General features: G+C 39.4%; 1 protein-coding gene across 8 annotated transcripts in view; it reads right to left on the bottom strand.

Annotated features, from left to right (window-relative positions):
• SHANK2 (SH3 and multiple ankyrin repeat domains 2) overlaps positions 1 to 13,495 on the bottom strand; it is a 354,395-nt gene that overhangs the window by 213,536 nt on the left and 127,364 nt on the right. For all 8 annotated transcript variants that reach the window (XM_080594526.1, XM_080594522.1, XM_080594527.1 and 5 more), the window contains 2 exons: positions 11,909 to 12,218; positions 7,077 to 7,246 (listed from right to left, as the gene is read on the bottom strand). In XM_080594526.1, the coding sequence (XP_080450652.1) occupies positions 7,077 to 7,246; positions 11,909 to 12,218 (480 nt within the window). The remainder of the gene's footprint in view (positions 1 to 7,076; positions 7,247 to 11,908; positions 12,219 to 13,495) is intronic.

The raw sequence follows: 13,495 nt of genomic DNA, 5'->3' as shown, positions 1-13,495 counted from the left end.
GTCAGACAATACTAGTGTGCACATATCCAGTTCATAGCTCCTCATGCTGGTACTCCATGTCTATTGAATATTTTGGGCCAGTTTCTGATTACCGAAGGTAGGCTGTATTTAAGTAGGCATAAGCTAAGATGATGGGGATTTGTAGATGGTCTTATGGCCTAACTACCTTCCTGCAGCCTCCATAGCAAAGCGAGCACTCCTGCTGGAGCAGCAGCAAGGCTTTGTGTTTGTCCCAGCACTCTGATGTGCTGGTCACAAGCACAACTCTCTCTCCTGTTCTTCAGGTACAAGTAACTGGAAGAAATGAATTAGGTTATTATCTGCGATGAGTCATAATTATTTGTTAGAAGTTTCAGTCAAACTGATGAAGTCAGGAGGCAGTAAGGAAGGTAAATAGACCAATGAATCTAAGTAAGGTTAATATTTCAGTTCACATTAAATTCATCCTTCATATTTTATAGCAAAATAATACTTATGCAAACCTCTTAGGTTAAATTCTGCTGCCATGCTTATTCGCACAGGGTACAAAATGCTCTTGAAGAAACAAAACAGCATTTCTGTAGCTTTTCCCTTTCCAGTATTTTATTTACTAATCTAACAAGTGCAAAAGCTCTGGAGACCAACTTTTCTTCTGCCCACAAACACTGTCTGTTGGCAATATTTTCAAGCACAGCAGGGGTTTAATAATCTTTCTTTTTCAAAATGACTTACAAGTAGATTTCACAAGAAATGAAAATCTTAGTGATATATTTGGATTGCCCTACTGGCTGAGAGCACACTGAAATAAAAGCAGTGTAGCAAGGGTCAGTATTTCTAATGCGGAGAACTGCTGACTTTCTGATAGAACAGATGCTTGGATCACCGCTACTGAATTACTTCTGTTTCTCTCACACAAGAGAATGTAGCCGGGAGCAGACCTTGGATGTGGTAAACTGCGCCTGCACAGGAGGCATCTGACAAGATTCCCAAAAAAGTCTACATTGGAGTATATTTGAGACACCAATAACTCCCCATTTTTCACTAGACAGTGAACACTAGAAAATTTCTTTAATCACAGTAACAATTAAAAAAAAACGAACATTTTCCAGAACGGGCCCCTGCATTTGCCGTCTAGGTGAAACAGAAGAGATGGTGATATCAGGGCAGGCAACAAAAATAAGAGATGAAAGTAAAAATAAAAGACAGTTGTAGGACACAGTAGACCACAGTTTGGGAACATGACAATTAGGAGGAATAACTAGACATCATGTGGCAAATGAAAAAAACTGTAATAAAAGCACATAATAATAGAAAAACATAAAGAGCAAAACTGTGAGCAGGGTGACAAATCAGAAATTCTCAAAGTATCTGATTTATTTTTTTTTAGCATTTTTTTTTCTTCTTTCCAGGTCACTAATGGATCGTTTGTGTCCATTTCAGATGTGCTCTAATATAACAGTTTGTGTTTTTTTTTTTTTTAAGAACTTTTGTTTTGTTTTGTTTCTAAGAGACTGAAGATTGTCTGCTCCTTGTTGAGTTATGAACAGAAGTAGCATCTGTTAACCTCACAACAAGGTATACAAGTACAGATTTGAATCACAGCTAACCTTCTCAGGGATGCACAGATTCTTCCTTATTGTTTTGTCTTCGTGATACAGAAAGCTATTCATTCTTTACTCACAAAGCCCTTATAAACATTGCGTTATCTTCATATCTCTGGGCTTTGTTTCAAAAATGCTGTTTGACTTACAGTTTAAGAATTATATCTAGCAATGCAAAAGATGATTAAAATAAATTTTGCAGGTACTTTACATTATATATATGGGTGTATGTGTGTTTGGATTAAGCCAGATTTATTGATGTGGACTTTTAGGTATAAAATTAAAAAGAAACAAAATATGTCAAAAAATTTTTCAATGGGGAATGAAGCTAGCTCTTTCTCATTTATGTTTTCATAGTAAAACCTGTACAAATAAAGATATCAGGTTTAATTTTACAACAACCATGGTCCTTCTCTCATGAGTGGCAGACACACAAATGATGTCAGTGTGTATGACTAACAACTAAAAATAAAGCAGATATTTTTGTACAGGCTATGTAATATCCTATTAATACAAGACCATTTTGTTTAGTTTACATTTTCTTTGGACCTTGCCCATTCATAACTTTTTCTGAGCGTTTTTTTTAATATCATCTACTGTGATCTATTGGCACTCATGCACTTTTCTGAGGTTTTAGAAAGAAAAGTCTACCTTGTATTCACCTGATAAAAGTGATTTTCATCAAGAGTTTAGGAAATCACCCCCCTCTGTGTCCCACCTTATTTTAGCAAGTTGAAAAATAAAATCCATAAAAGCATTTCCAAATTTATCTCTTCCTCTGGTATGTTGTTCTGGGTTGTTGTCCCTGTGGTAAACGCCTTACTACATCCTTACTGCAATCAGTTTCATGGGACACTCAGCAATGAGAATCTCTCCATGGTTAGACTGAACAGGGGCCAGAATCTTTTGGGGAATTCCCATACAGGTCTGTATCTATCCCACACAACCCAAGAAGCACTTGCGGTAGCATCGAGTTTTTAAAAAGAACAGTGCAGCTGTTATATGAAGGCTAAGACAAAGCTTTATTACTTTTTAAAAGTGAGGCTAGGGTGTTCCCAAACACAGCATACAGCAAGTCACTAAACCTCAAACAGCTATTTGTACCCCCAAAATAAACAAAATGATCTTGTATTTATAGGATATTTTGTGGCCTGTACAAAACCTCAGTGCTGACTGGACTATGGTCTTGCTAAGCAAGTCTCTACATGACAGAAAATATACTGGATACTGAGTGGATCTTCTGGTCATAAAGGAGGATCTGATAGCTAGCACACAAGAAATACTGAGTTTTTTAAGAGCTCCAATGCCTGTGCTTTCAGAGAGGGAGCTGATCAACCTTTTTTTTTTTTTTTTTTTGTTCCGTATTAATAATTACTTTTTCACTGGAACAATGATGTGAATCCGGTTTACCTGAACCTGTATTTTTGCCAAATATGGTAAGTTTGAATTCTTCCTCCATACTGTTGTCCAACTGAGACCTTTTTAAAGCATTACCATCTTTTTAGCTGGACTCTTCATTCTCTACATGACCTTGTTGTGTGCATTCTGACATATTTTTTGTGACACCTGAGGAACCATTGACATGGTGTAGTGGGTTTACGTGGCAAGGTTTTGGTAGCAGGGGGCCATAGGGGTGGCTTCTGTGAGAAGGATCTAGAAGCTGCCCCATGTTTGGTAAGGGCCCCACTCCTGACCAGAGCTGAGCCAATAAGTGATGTTGTTTTGCGCCTCTGTGACAGCATATTCAAGACAGGGAAAAAAAACACTGCACCACACAGCAGCTGGGAGAGTGAGAGGAGTGAGAAACAGCCTTGGAGGCGCCAAGGTGAAGAAGGAGGGGGAGAGGTGCTCCAGGCGCCGGAGCAGAAGTCCCCTGCGGTCTTTGGTGAGGCCCATGGTGAAGCAGGCTGTCCCCCTGCAGCCCATGGAGTACCATGGTGGAGCAGGGTTCCACGCTGCAGCCCGTGGAGGAGACCACGGTGGAGCAGGTGGACCTGCATTGACGGAGACTGCGGCCTGTGGAAGACCCCTGCCGGAGCAGATTCCGGGCCAGACCTGTAGCCTGTGGAGAGGAGACCACGCAGGAGCAGGTGACCTGGCAGGAGCTGCTGCCCATGGGGGATCCAGGTTGGAGCAGTTTGTTCCTGGGGGATGGACCCCGTGGTACGGACCCGTATCTGGAGCAGTTCTTGAAGAGCTGCTGCCTGTGGGCAGCCCACATCGGATCAGTTCGGCAAGGACTGCGTCCCGTGGGAGGGACCCCACAGCACAGGGGACAAGAGTGACCGAGAAGAAGAGGCAGAGAAGCGCTATAGACTGACCGTAACCCCCATTCCCCTGCACCGCTCAGGGGGAGGAGGTGGAAGAGGGTGGATGGGGGGGAAGGTGCTTTTGGTTTCTTTCCTTTGTTTCTCACTTCTCTAGCTTGTTAGTAATAGGTAATAAGTCTTACTGTCTCCCTACGCTGCGTCTGTTTTGCCCGTCACGATAATGACTGTGCGATCTCCCTGTCCTTATCTCAACCCTTGAGCCCTTTTCATCATATTTTCTCCCCATGCCTCTTTGAGGAGGGGGAGTGAGAGAGCGGTTGTGGTGGAGCTCGGCCGCCCACCCGAGTAAAACCACCACACATGGTAACACAAAACAAGGTTTGATCTGCTTCTGAAACTTGTTCCTTTGATTAGCAATGGGAGACTATGATATGGTGTTCCAGCCTTTCTGTGCAAACAGCCTTAAATTACACTCAGAAAGACCTTATCCTTAGTAGCACTATTTTTTTTTTCTATTTCCAAGCTTTTCCTAAAAGCACTGACGTATAAAAAGTCTCACTAGACTTCACTGTATCAAAGTTCTATAAAACGTTCTAAAACAAGTGTGTCTGCAAATGCTAGATCTCTGCAAGCTTTTAGTTCAATGTGCAAGTCATGCATTTGAAGCTGAAACATCCCTGTAGGGATGATTAGATGTTAGATGGATATGTCCTGCTTTTTGTAACAGTAATAAATAATTTATAGTCACTTTCAGTAAACATAGATTTTCCCCATTTTCTAGTTCACCATTTTGACATTCTTTAGTTAGCGTCCCCCCACAAAATCACTGGTTTCAAGTTTTGATCATCCTATTGTAAGAAGATCTGAAAAGTGAACAAATTTCTTCCTGCATTGTTTTCCAGCTACTGTCACAGTAACTTAAAACAAAGGGCTCCTGAATTAATTTATTTAAATATTAAACTCTTAATTGAAATTTAAATCGCTTGTTCATTGGATATTTTTATATATGTAATAGTCTTAAATTCTAATGTAAACAAGCAGCCTGGTAATGAATGTCTCTACAAACTTCAGCATCCTAAGCAATGTGTTATAGTTTCTCCACTTTTGTCAGGGAACACATTTTCTGTCTTGCCTTCCTCAAGAACTGCCTCGAGTCTCAGTTGTTTTATTCTGGTTACAAGAATCTATGGTCTATGTCGATCTTACATCCTCTTCATAAAGAAAAATATTACCACATCTTTAAAACCAGCAACTCAGTTGAACACAGTTGCACAGGGATACACTGGCCCCCAAAGAGCCAACCATATTCATTCTTTATTTGTTGGCATCTAGTAGAACCCTACTAACATGCCTGATGCTGAAAGGTATTTTGTACCACTCATAACTCCACAAATTTCACCTTTTGTAGGAACCAGCAATTCTTCCTCATGGTATTAAATTTTCTGAGATTATGCATAAGCAAAGAGTTCTGGGGCATGCTTAAGTTTCACTTTTTTGTTATTATTTTCTTTCCACTATATGCAACAATTTTTCATTTTCTTGTAATTCACCAACATGCACCTTTCTCTACTGTTTTGTTCCTCTACCCTTTCAGTGTGAACAAACTCCATACAAGACCCCAGGCCTTCATATTTTCAGTATTCTTATGTAAAAGTTTGAAAGATCACATCTGCGTTCAATTTGCTTTATGTTTTGCATGACAGTTACTCATAATGTAACTTTACCTTTCTCTAGGTTGTACCCATTATTTTGACACTTGAAGACTTTTGTGAAGTGATACTATGCATTACTTCTCTTGCATTTATTCTCATATACTGAATACTTACAAATTTGGTTCCCAAACCATGCAAAGCATTCTCAATTTTGTTTGAATTTGAAGCCAGTTCTGTTTTTTTTGTGAGTTGAACTTTATTTGATATTTGGCATTCCCAAGAAATTCTATAACTTCAAAGCTTTGATTGACTTTAAGTTTACTCTAGCCTAGATAACTCCCATTACTTGACAACTTCTACAATGTTTTATCAAATGTTCATATTGGCTCTTCCAAACTTTTTTTCTTGTGCGCTATTTTCTTTTGCTCGTAATCACTGCTTCCTACCAGATCAGAGAACAATCTCCCAGAAATGTTATCTTTTCAGCCCTATAGCAATCACCACCTCTTCTAAATTTAACCCTTCTCCTTCATCTTTGCATTTAAAATACATCTTGCATATGCCTTATCTTTAAAGTGCAGCATTCTTGAGGTTTGTTCTATACCTTCTGTAGATCTCAGTTAACAAAAATTATTTAACCCTCAAATGCTTCAAGAATCAACCATTTCCAAAAATACAAAACAGAAAAAATACTTTCTAATGGCTCCCTGATTATTTCTAACTACTACTCATAGGGTCAGAAGGAAGAGATATTTTCCTTTGAAAGATTAGTTTCAGTTGCAGGAAAAATTTCATCTGTTTAACATTTTTATTTAGCATAATGAATTTATTCCCTTTTATTTGCCTTCCATAACAGTAATTATGCTTGTATAGGTTGGGCAGAAAGTCCTTTAATTCCAGTTTTAGCTGGATGTGCAATTCCACAGATGAAATTGTGTTAAGAACACACCCTTAGGAAGCCAAATCCTGTAAACCACATTCCCACTCTCTCAGTGTAAACCTGGAATTACTTATTGCCTGCAAAGTAATAACACAAACTTTGATCTTGATTTTAACATCTTGTTTGGGAAGTGCACCAGTAGCCAGAAACTGTATGTGCACCACTATACTTTCTCCCTAGAATATTTACAACTAGACTCTATCTACCTGCTTATTGTAAGTCTCGGGAGGAGACTCCTTCTATATAACCAATAAATTGTTCCTTGAGGAAAGGGCTTGAGACAGACTTGACCCTATCACTGTTTCCTTCCTGAGCTGCTTGGATACCAAACAAGTTTACAAAGTTTTGAAGCTCTGATGTTATTTTTTATAATGACTACAGAAGCCAATTACATGCTCTGTGTAAAATGCTGCTATTACTGCATAGATTTATGAATTTTACTAATAGTTTGAAATCTCAGTTGAAATGGTAGCCAAAAATGCATTGGTTACAAAAGAGAACTAGGAGCAAAATACCCTCTAAAGAAACAAATGCATAAAAGTATCTCTGTTGAACATAGGACAGACCTTTTTCCTAAAATAGAAAAGTACGTTAAAATAAAATTTACATCTATCAGAAGAAAGTACTTACTCACCTTTTACTCTATCTCCTTTGTGCAAATGAATTTCCCCTTCTCCTTGAGGTTGATATGGCTTTACGACAATAAAAAGTCTTCCAGGTACAGCACTGTAAAGCTTGCGCTTTGGACCCTGATAATCCAAGGCAGACAGAGTATCCTTGTTGGCACTAGGACCATAAACGGCACTGGAAATTGAAATTACATATATATATATAAAAAGGTTATTTAAAATGATCAAAGTTAATTATCTACCATCACATTGTCAGGATTAAATTAAGCAGTGAATAACATAATCATCTTCCAGTAAGACATCTAAACCTACAGAAAAAAAAATACGTTTTTCATCCTAAACACACTCTTTCAATTGTTGAAATCTTTCTGTCTGAAACATGATAAATATGCATCTGAACATGATGGCCTATAAAAGAAAACAAATAACACTAAAGTTTTTAGTTTTTCTACAAATTGAACTTGCACATTCCAGACCCAGATGAATTTTAAAATTTATCTGCAAACCATACATTACAAGAACCACAATTTATCAGAAACACTTTTAAACATCAATATTTAAAATTTTTGTTGGGAATGGATATCTTTGTAACATTGCAATGTTAACTGAACAATTCAGACAACTGAATTATTGACTGAACAGACTGAATACTTAAGTTACTTCACACTCTACTATGGACCAATCAAGTTACTTCATCACTCCAAGGCCTGCAGATAAATGTTAGATTTGAATGTGCACAAAGCAAGGTTCTTATAGCTAACATATTCTCCAAAAGATCATTACTTATTTGTGGTAATCAATAGCTCTCACAATGACTTCAGAGTGCTATGCCCAGATAAATCATAGGTCATCAAAAACCACACAATCTACTTATGGTATATAGAGAGAAATTATTGAAAATTAGTGAAAAATATATGAGATCATTATTAGAACCCCAGGAAAATGAGTGAACCGTCAAAAATAAAGCATGAGAAAGAGGGTGGAAATATAAATATTAGAAGGTGGAAAACTTATAGGATATATCACAAAAAAAATCCAATACTCTGCTATTTAACTTACAAGAAAAAATGCAAAATCTTGAGGTCTTACACAAAGTCTAGAAACAGAAGTTAATTGTGAGAAAGAAGAATATTCATAAAGATTTTGAAGAAAAAGAGTACCAAAAGAAGACAAGTAATTGGTGATCAAGCATTGCAACACTCCATGATCTTTTAAGAAGAAAGAAATTAACTCAAATTGCTATAAACCAAATGTAGTGTGAAGGCTGGTGTTTACTGTTTTTCACCCTTCTTTATTTTGTAACCAATCACCTACCATAATAGGAGTCAGTGAGCTTCTCAATATAGGTAAAGAAGTTGTCTGGTAAAAAAGCAAAACAAAACAAAACAAACACAGACATACACAAAAACCTCAAAACTAAAAATCATAGTGGATCTTTCTTATCAGGAACACTTTCATTTTACTGCAGTAACTTCTTCACCGCTTGAAATAGTGTCTTCTTTTCACCTTGTCATGATTTTCTACTACTGTGAACAGGTGCTAGTAAAGATAAGCAGTCCTTAAATGTTTAAAAGTGAACTCTGGTTGCAAGTCTGTCAAGGAATTTGCATCAGAAACCTCAGCTGGCTCTCACAGTTGCAAGACAGCAAAAGATGTTCGGTTTTCTGTTCTTTTGTTCCATTCCTTTTTCCTTCTAGGTGAAGAAACAGTCATAACTGCTAACAATCCAGATCAATAAAGTATTGCTATACATCTGACTTCCACCAGTATCAAGCTGCATTTTCTGCTTAATGTGGTAGCAACCAGGGAGCAGCATTGTGTTTACCTTCTATCACAGAAGGTTCGTTCGTTTTCTCTTTTACTGAAAGAGGAGGGGGGGACATTTAAGCACATTTAAGCTTTGCACTGAAGGCATCTTCTCTCATGGGACAGGCTTACTAAAGGAAATCACGGCTGCAACATAGGAGTGATGACTTCTTTAAAAAGATCTTCTCTCTCCCCCTGTGCCCCAGGCCTGGGCTCCCAGCCCAGCACGTCCCACGCCATGAAGGAGCTGAAGGATGATGTGGGGATTTCAGAAGACGCACAGATGTGCTCCCCTCTCACCCAGAAGGTGGCCACCCCTGACAGCTCAGCCCTGACTGAGTCTGTGCAGGCACCTGCTTTCACTAATCATGGTGCTGGTTCCCAAGCCTCTCTCAGCTCCTCATAACACCATTTTGGTGTGGAAAGCAGCAGCCTGGTGAGAAGATAAACACCTGAGTGACAGGCTGCAATGATCACAAGGACCCCTGCAGCACCACTCTCCATCTCATTCCTTTCCACCAGGCAAACAGCCCTCTGAAACCTCATTAACCCTCTGGTGATGCTAACCCCATGCTGCACTCTGACCTCCTCTGTTACCCTGCCCCTTCTGCTGCTGCTGCTTCAAAATCCAATCTGTGGTGATGTCAAAAAGGTCTTTGTCAGCTAAGGGGAGCAACAGCTTCATGGTGAATGTATTATTTGCAAATAATAAGCAGAGACAGCAACAATTCCCACATTTAGCTGATAGTAAGTAGGTAGTCTTACACTTAAATAAAATCTGTGAGGAAAGTGTCATATAAGGTGCCATTCAGGGTTGCAAAACAGGCCTGCAGCAAGAAAAAGCACTGCCTGAAGGAACAGATTGTATATAAGATGGTTTTGGTTGACTTTACATTTAGAGAGTTCCAGTTCTCTTCCGAGTACTTGTGGGTGCTCTGGACATCTCTGAAACAAGTCTTGATGGTACTTATCACAGAGAGATCTTCAGCTGGACAGCTGTTTATGCACCTGTCATACTGACACATTAAGAGAAAGACCACCATTTTATTACCACAGCATTTCAGGTAGGAAATTTGTTTCCACTATCATTCGCGCAAGTTTTCAAAATCATGGGCTCCCAGAAAGGGAAGAGGAAAGTGGCTAAATAAAGCCAGAGCAAATAAATATTACTTAAATACTTATTCAAAACTTTATTATTTTTTTTTATCATTTTTCCCTCTCTGAAAGAAATGTTTATACTCTAGGAATTTGGAAGCATGTTATCCCAGGGATATTGATGTAAAGGTGCTTTAAATCCTTTCCAGCTAAAGCTGTCTTCGAGTACAAGGTAAATCCTCCCACTTTGGTGGCTTCAGCAGTGCTCAGTAGAATATCAGGGCACTTATTCTGCAAAAACCATCTTGCAAAAACCTCCTCACCTAAGTGAAGCTTCATTATGGACAACACGTTTTTAAGCTGATATGGTTCTCTGTGAGGTGGCGTCCAAATTATTACCAAATGAGTTTTTGACATTATTGTAACATATAGCACAGTAACAGTAGTTTGCTCTACTGAATGAAACTATTGGCTTAAGACACTCAGGTCCTCTTTCTTCCAGGGATTCTTACATTTCAGACAATGTTTTTTTGGTTTTTGTTTTGTTTCTTACAAAGCACCACATTTCCACTCTCAAGCAGTATTGTTACCAGTGCAAATAATTATTGTCAGTTTAGGCATCTACAGCCAAAGAGAGAATAAGAACATGCAAGGTATCTTTAACTACATTATAGAATCATTAAGGCTGGAAAAGACCTCCAAGATCATCTGGTCCAACCATCCCCCTACCACCAATATCACCCACTAAACTATGTCCCTAAGCAATTCTAAGGTCCAACCCTTCCTTAAACATTCCCAGGGACGGTGACTCCACCACCACCACCCTGGACAACCTGTTCCAATGCCACACTACTCTTTCTGAGCAGAAATGTCTCCTCATTTCCAACCTGAACCTCCCCTGGTGCAACTTGAAGCCATTCCCTCTAGTCCTATCGCTAGTTATCTGCAAGAAGAGGCTGACCCCCAGCTCCCCACACCTTCCTTTCAGGCAGTTGCAGAGAGCAACAAGGTCTCCCCTGAGCCTCCTCTTCTCCAGACTAAACAACCCCGGTTCCCTCAGCTGCTCCTCATAGGACTTGTGTTCCAGGCCCTTCAGCAGCTTCGTAGCCCTTCTCTGGACAAAGAGAATTATGATGCAAGCAAAGATCCAGATACCTACAAATTACAAAGAGAAACCAGCAGATGCATTGATTAACAATACTCTTGCCTTTTCTGCACTGACCAATGGATGATTTTTGGTATTAGGAAACAGGACAGACAAACCTGATATTTTAAATGACAATTGAATAAAACGTGTTTCGTCAAAACATTTAATCTCTGATTCTCTCCATCAATACCCAGCTCTGCCTCCCTTCATTTTTCTAGCCCTGAGCTTTAACCCTTTTCACAGGAAAGTGGTTTCATAAAGCTGAAGACCCCATTTGTGATCAAAACATAGACACAATCATCTACTTTATTATATTACTTGTAATATGTACATCACTCTAATTATTCAGGATTTGCCCTCCAGTGGGACATAGCTGCAGGATATTTGCAGAGAGTGCCTGCTAAATCACATTTATAATTTGAGAGGAAAGAAAGCAGCAAAGTCCTAGGGAATGCAAAAACCCTGCAGCAAGGATAATCATGAAAAGAGCCCCTGACACCTATCACCAACATCTCAAGAAGCTCCTTTTGCTCTCAGTCAGCCTCCTGTACAGCCCCACTTATTCCCCCCAGTTATTCCCTCTGGTTTCCTCTTTGGTTCAAAACTCTTCTGCAGAAGAGAAACAGTCCCTGATTCACCACCCATAAGCAGATCCAACACAGGTTTCAGGCATGACCAATAGTTTTCTCCAGGGACCAAGCATCTCAGAAATATTTTACATGGCTATTAAATATAATCGTTATTTTAGTTATTAAAAGATCTCATACTGTGCAAATATTTAAAATTCACCTGATGTGCCTGTGCTGCTGCCGTTTGGCATCCTCTCCCAACCTGTTTAGGGATGGTGACCGGCTTCGGGAGGATGGAGTGTAACTCCCCACAGTTTTCACAGTTCCATTAGGATTATTCTGCATCTGTTGAAGTAGATGAGGTGAAAGGCTGCGGTGCGAAGAGGCAGAAGAGGAGGCTGACCACTCAGGGAGGTTGTTGATGTTCAGATTGTTGTCACTGTTGGAACGAAGTAAGATACGAGGTGCTGCTAAGGTGCTTGGGGGTCTCCGCCTTCTGTTTGAGTAGGTAGGAGCCTCTCTAAAGGGCACTGTGTAAAGAAAGACATACAGAGTAATCACAGATGAGTTTACCATTTATACACGCTTACAACCCCATGAAAAGACTTAGTAGCATATGGCATTGTTTTTTTTTGCAGAGACAGAAACTCTACCTTGCCTGAATATCTAATCAAATTCATTATCCTCAAAACATCATTAAAACTGAAAACAACTGGCCAATATTAGCCTGTTTACTGGTTTTAATAAATAGTTGGGCAATGCCAGCAATGTGAGTGTGCAGAGCAGTCTGAACTATGGTCTAGGTAAAGGGAAACACCTAATTATCACCAAGTTTGAGGGTCATACTGTTCATATTTACTCTATGCCCTCATTTTCAGTCAGAAAGCCAAGGAATGTGGCTGATCAGTAGAAGTTTTGGTGCACAATCTCCCAGCCTCCTTCTCCAATCAGCATCCAAGCTGAGAGAATTTTGTTCCATCGCAAATTCAGGCCTAACCTGAAATCTGTAGTGTTAACAGTCACCTTATCCCCATCTTCCAGGTTAAAAATCGAGGACATAGATTTTTCTCCTGGCAGAACTCTATTACACCGCTATAATCCCTTGGTATTCCTCTCTTTCTAATCTAGGCATTTCTACTGCATCTATTACTATTGTATATAGAGCATATTACCCCAGGGTAATATACTCACATCGTCACATGCTGTGTCCCAGGGAGAACACGACTGTATCCAAAGGCTGCAATATGCTAGTTAATGAAACAGTCATAACAGAAAACAAAAGCAAGGGCAATAAAAACACCCAATACAAAGCAGAGGGCCTGTCCTTTCATCGGTGTTAGTAGAGTGTTGCAGCCATACAAGAATTCAGACAAGCAGACACTACGTTTTCCAGATCTCCATTTCTCACTGTAGTGAGTCAGTTACTTGCAAATGCAACTTAAAAGGAGAATTTCCTAATAAAAAGTCATCCAACTCACGCTAGAAATGATAGCATTTCCTATGTATTTTATAAGGCAGTGAGGAGTCTGACCCTGAAAACTTATGCTTAGTCCAGTCCCCATTCATGCAAGCACTCTCATAAATTCCAGTGGAACTCATGGGGTTGCAGGATTGATCCAAAGTGCAAGTATTTACATCTGAAAAGTCCCAGTAGCATAACTAACAGAAGAGAGCCAGGCATTATTCTGAGGTCTTTACTGAGCTGTTGTAATTTTCAAAAACCTTATTTCAGTTGGGAAAGAAGCCCCACAGAATATCACCTACATGTCTAAAGTGCCAGCAAGTGCCATTTGTAAAGTGTCACAAA

The sequence above is a fragment of the Anser brachyrhynchus genome (genome assembly GCF_964034855.1).
Source record: "Anser brachyrhynchus genome assembly, chromosome: 5".
In the NCBI taxonomy this organism is placed as follows: domain Eukaryota; kingdom Metazoa; phylum Chordata; class Aves; order Anseriformes; family Anatidae; genus Anser; species Anser brachyrhynchus.
This window is presented reverse-complemented; position numbering and strand designations above follow the sequence as displayed.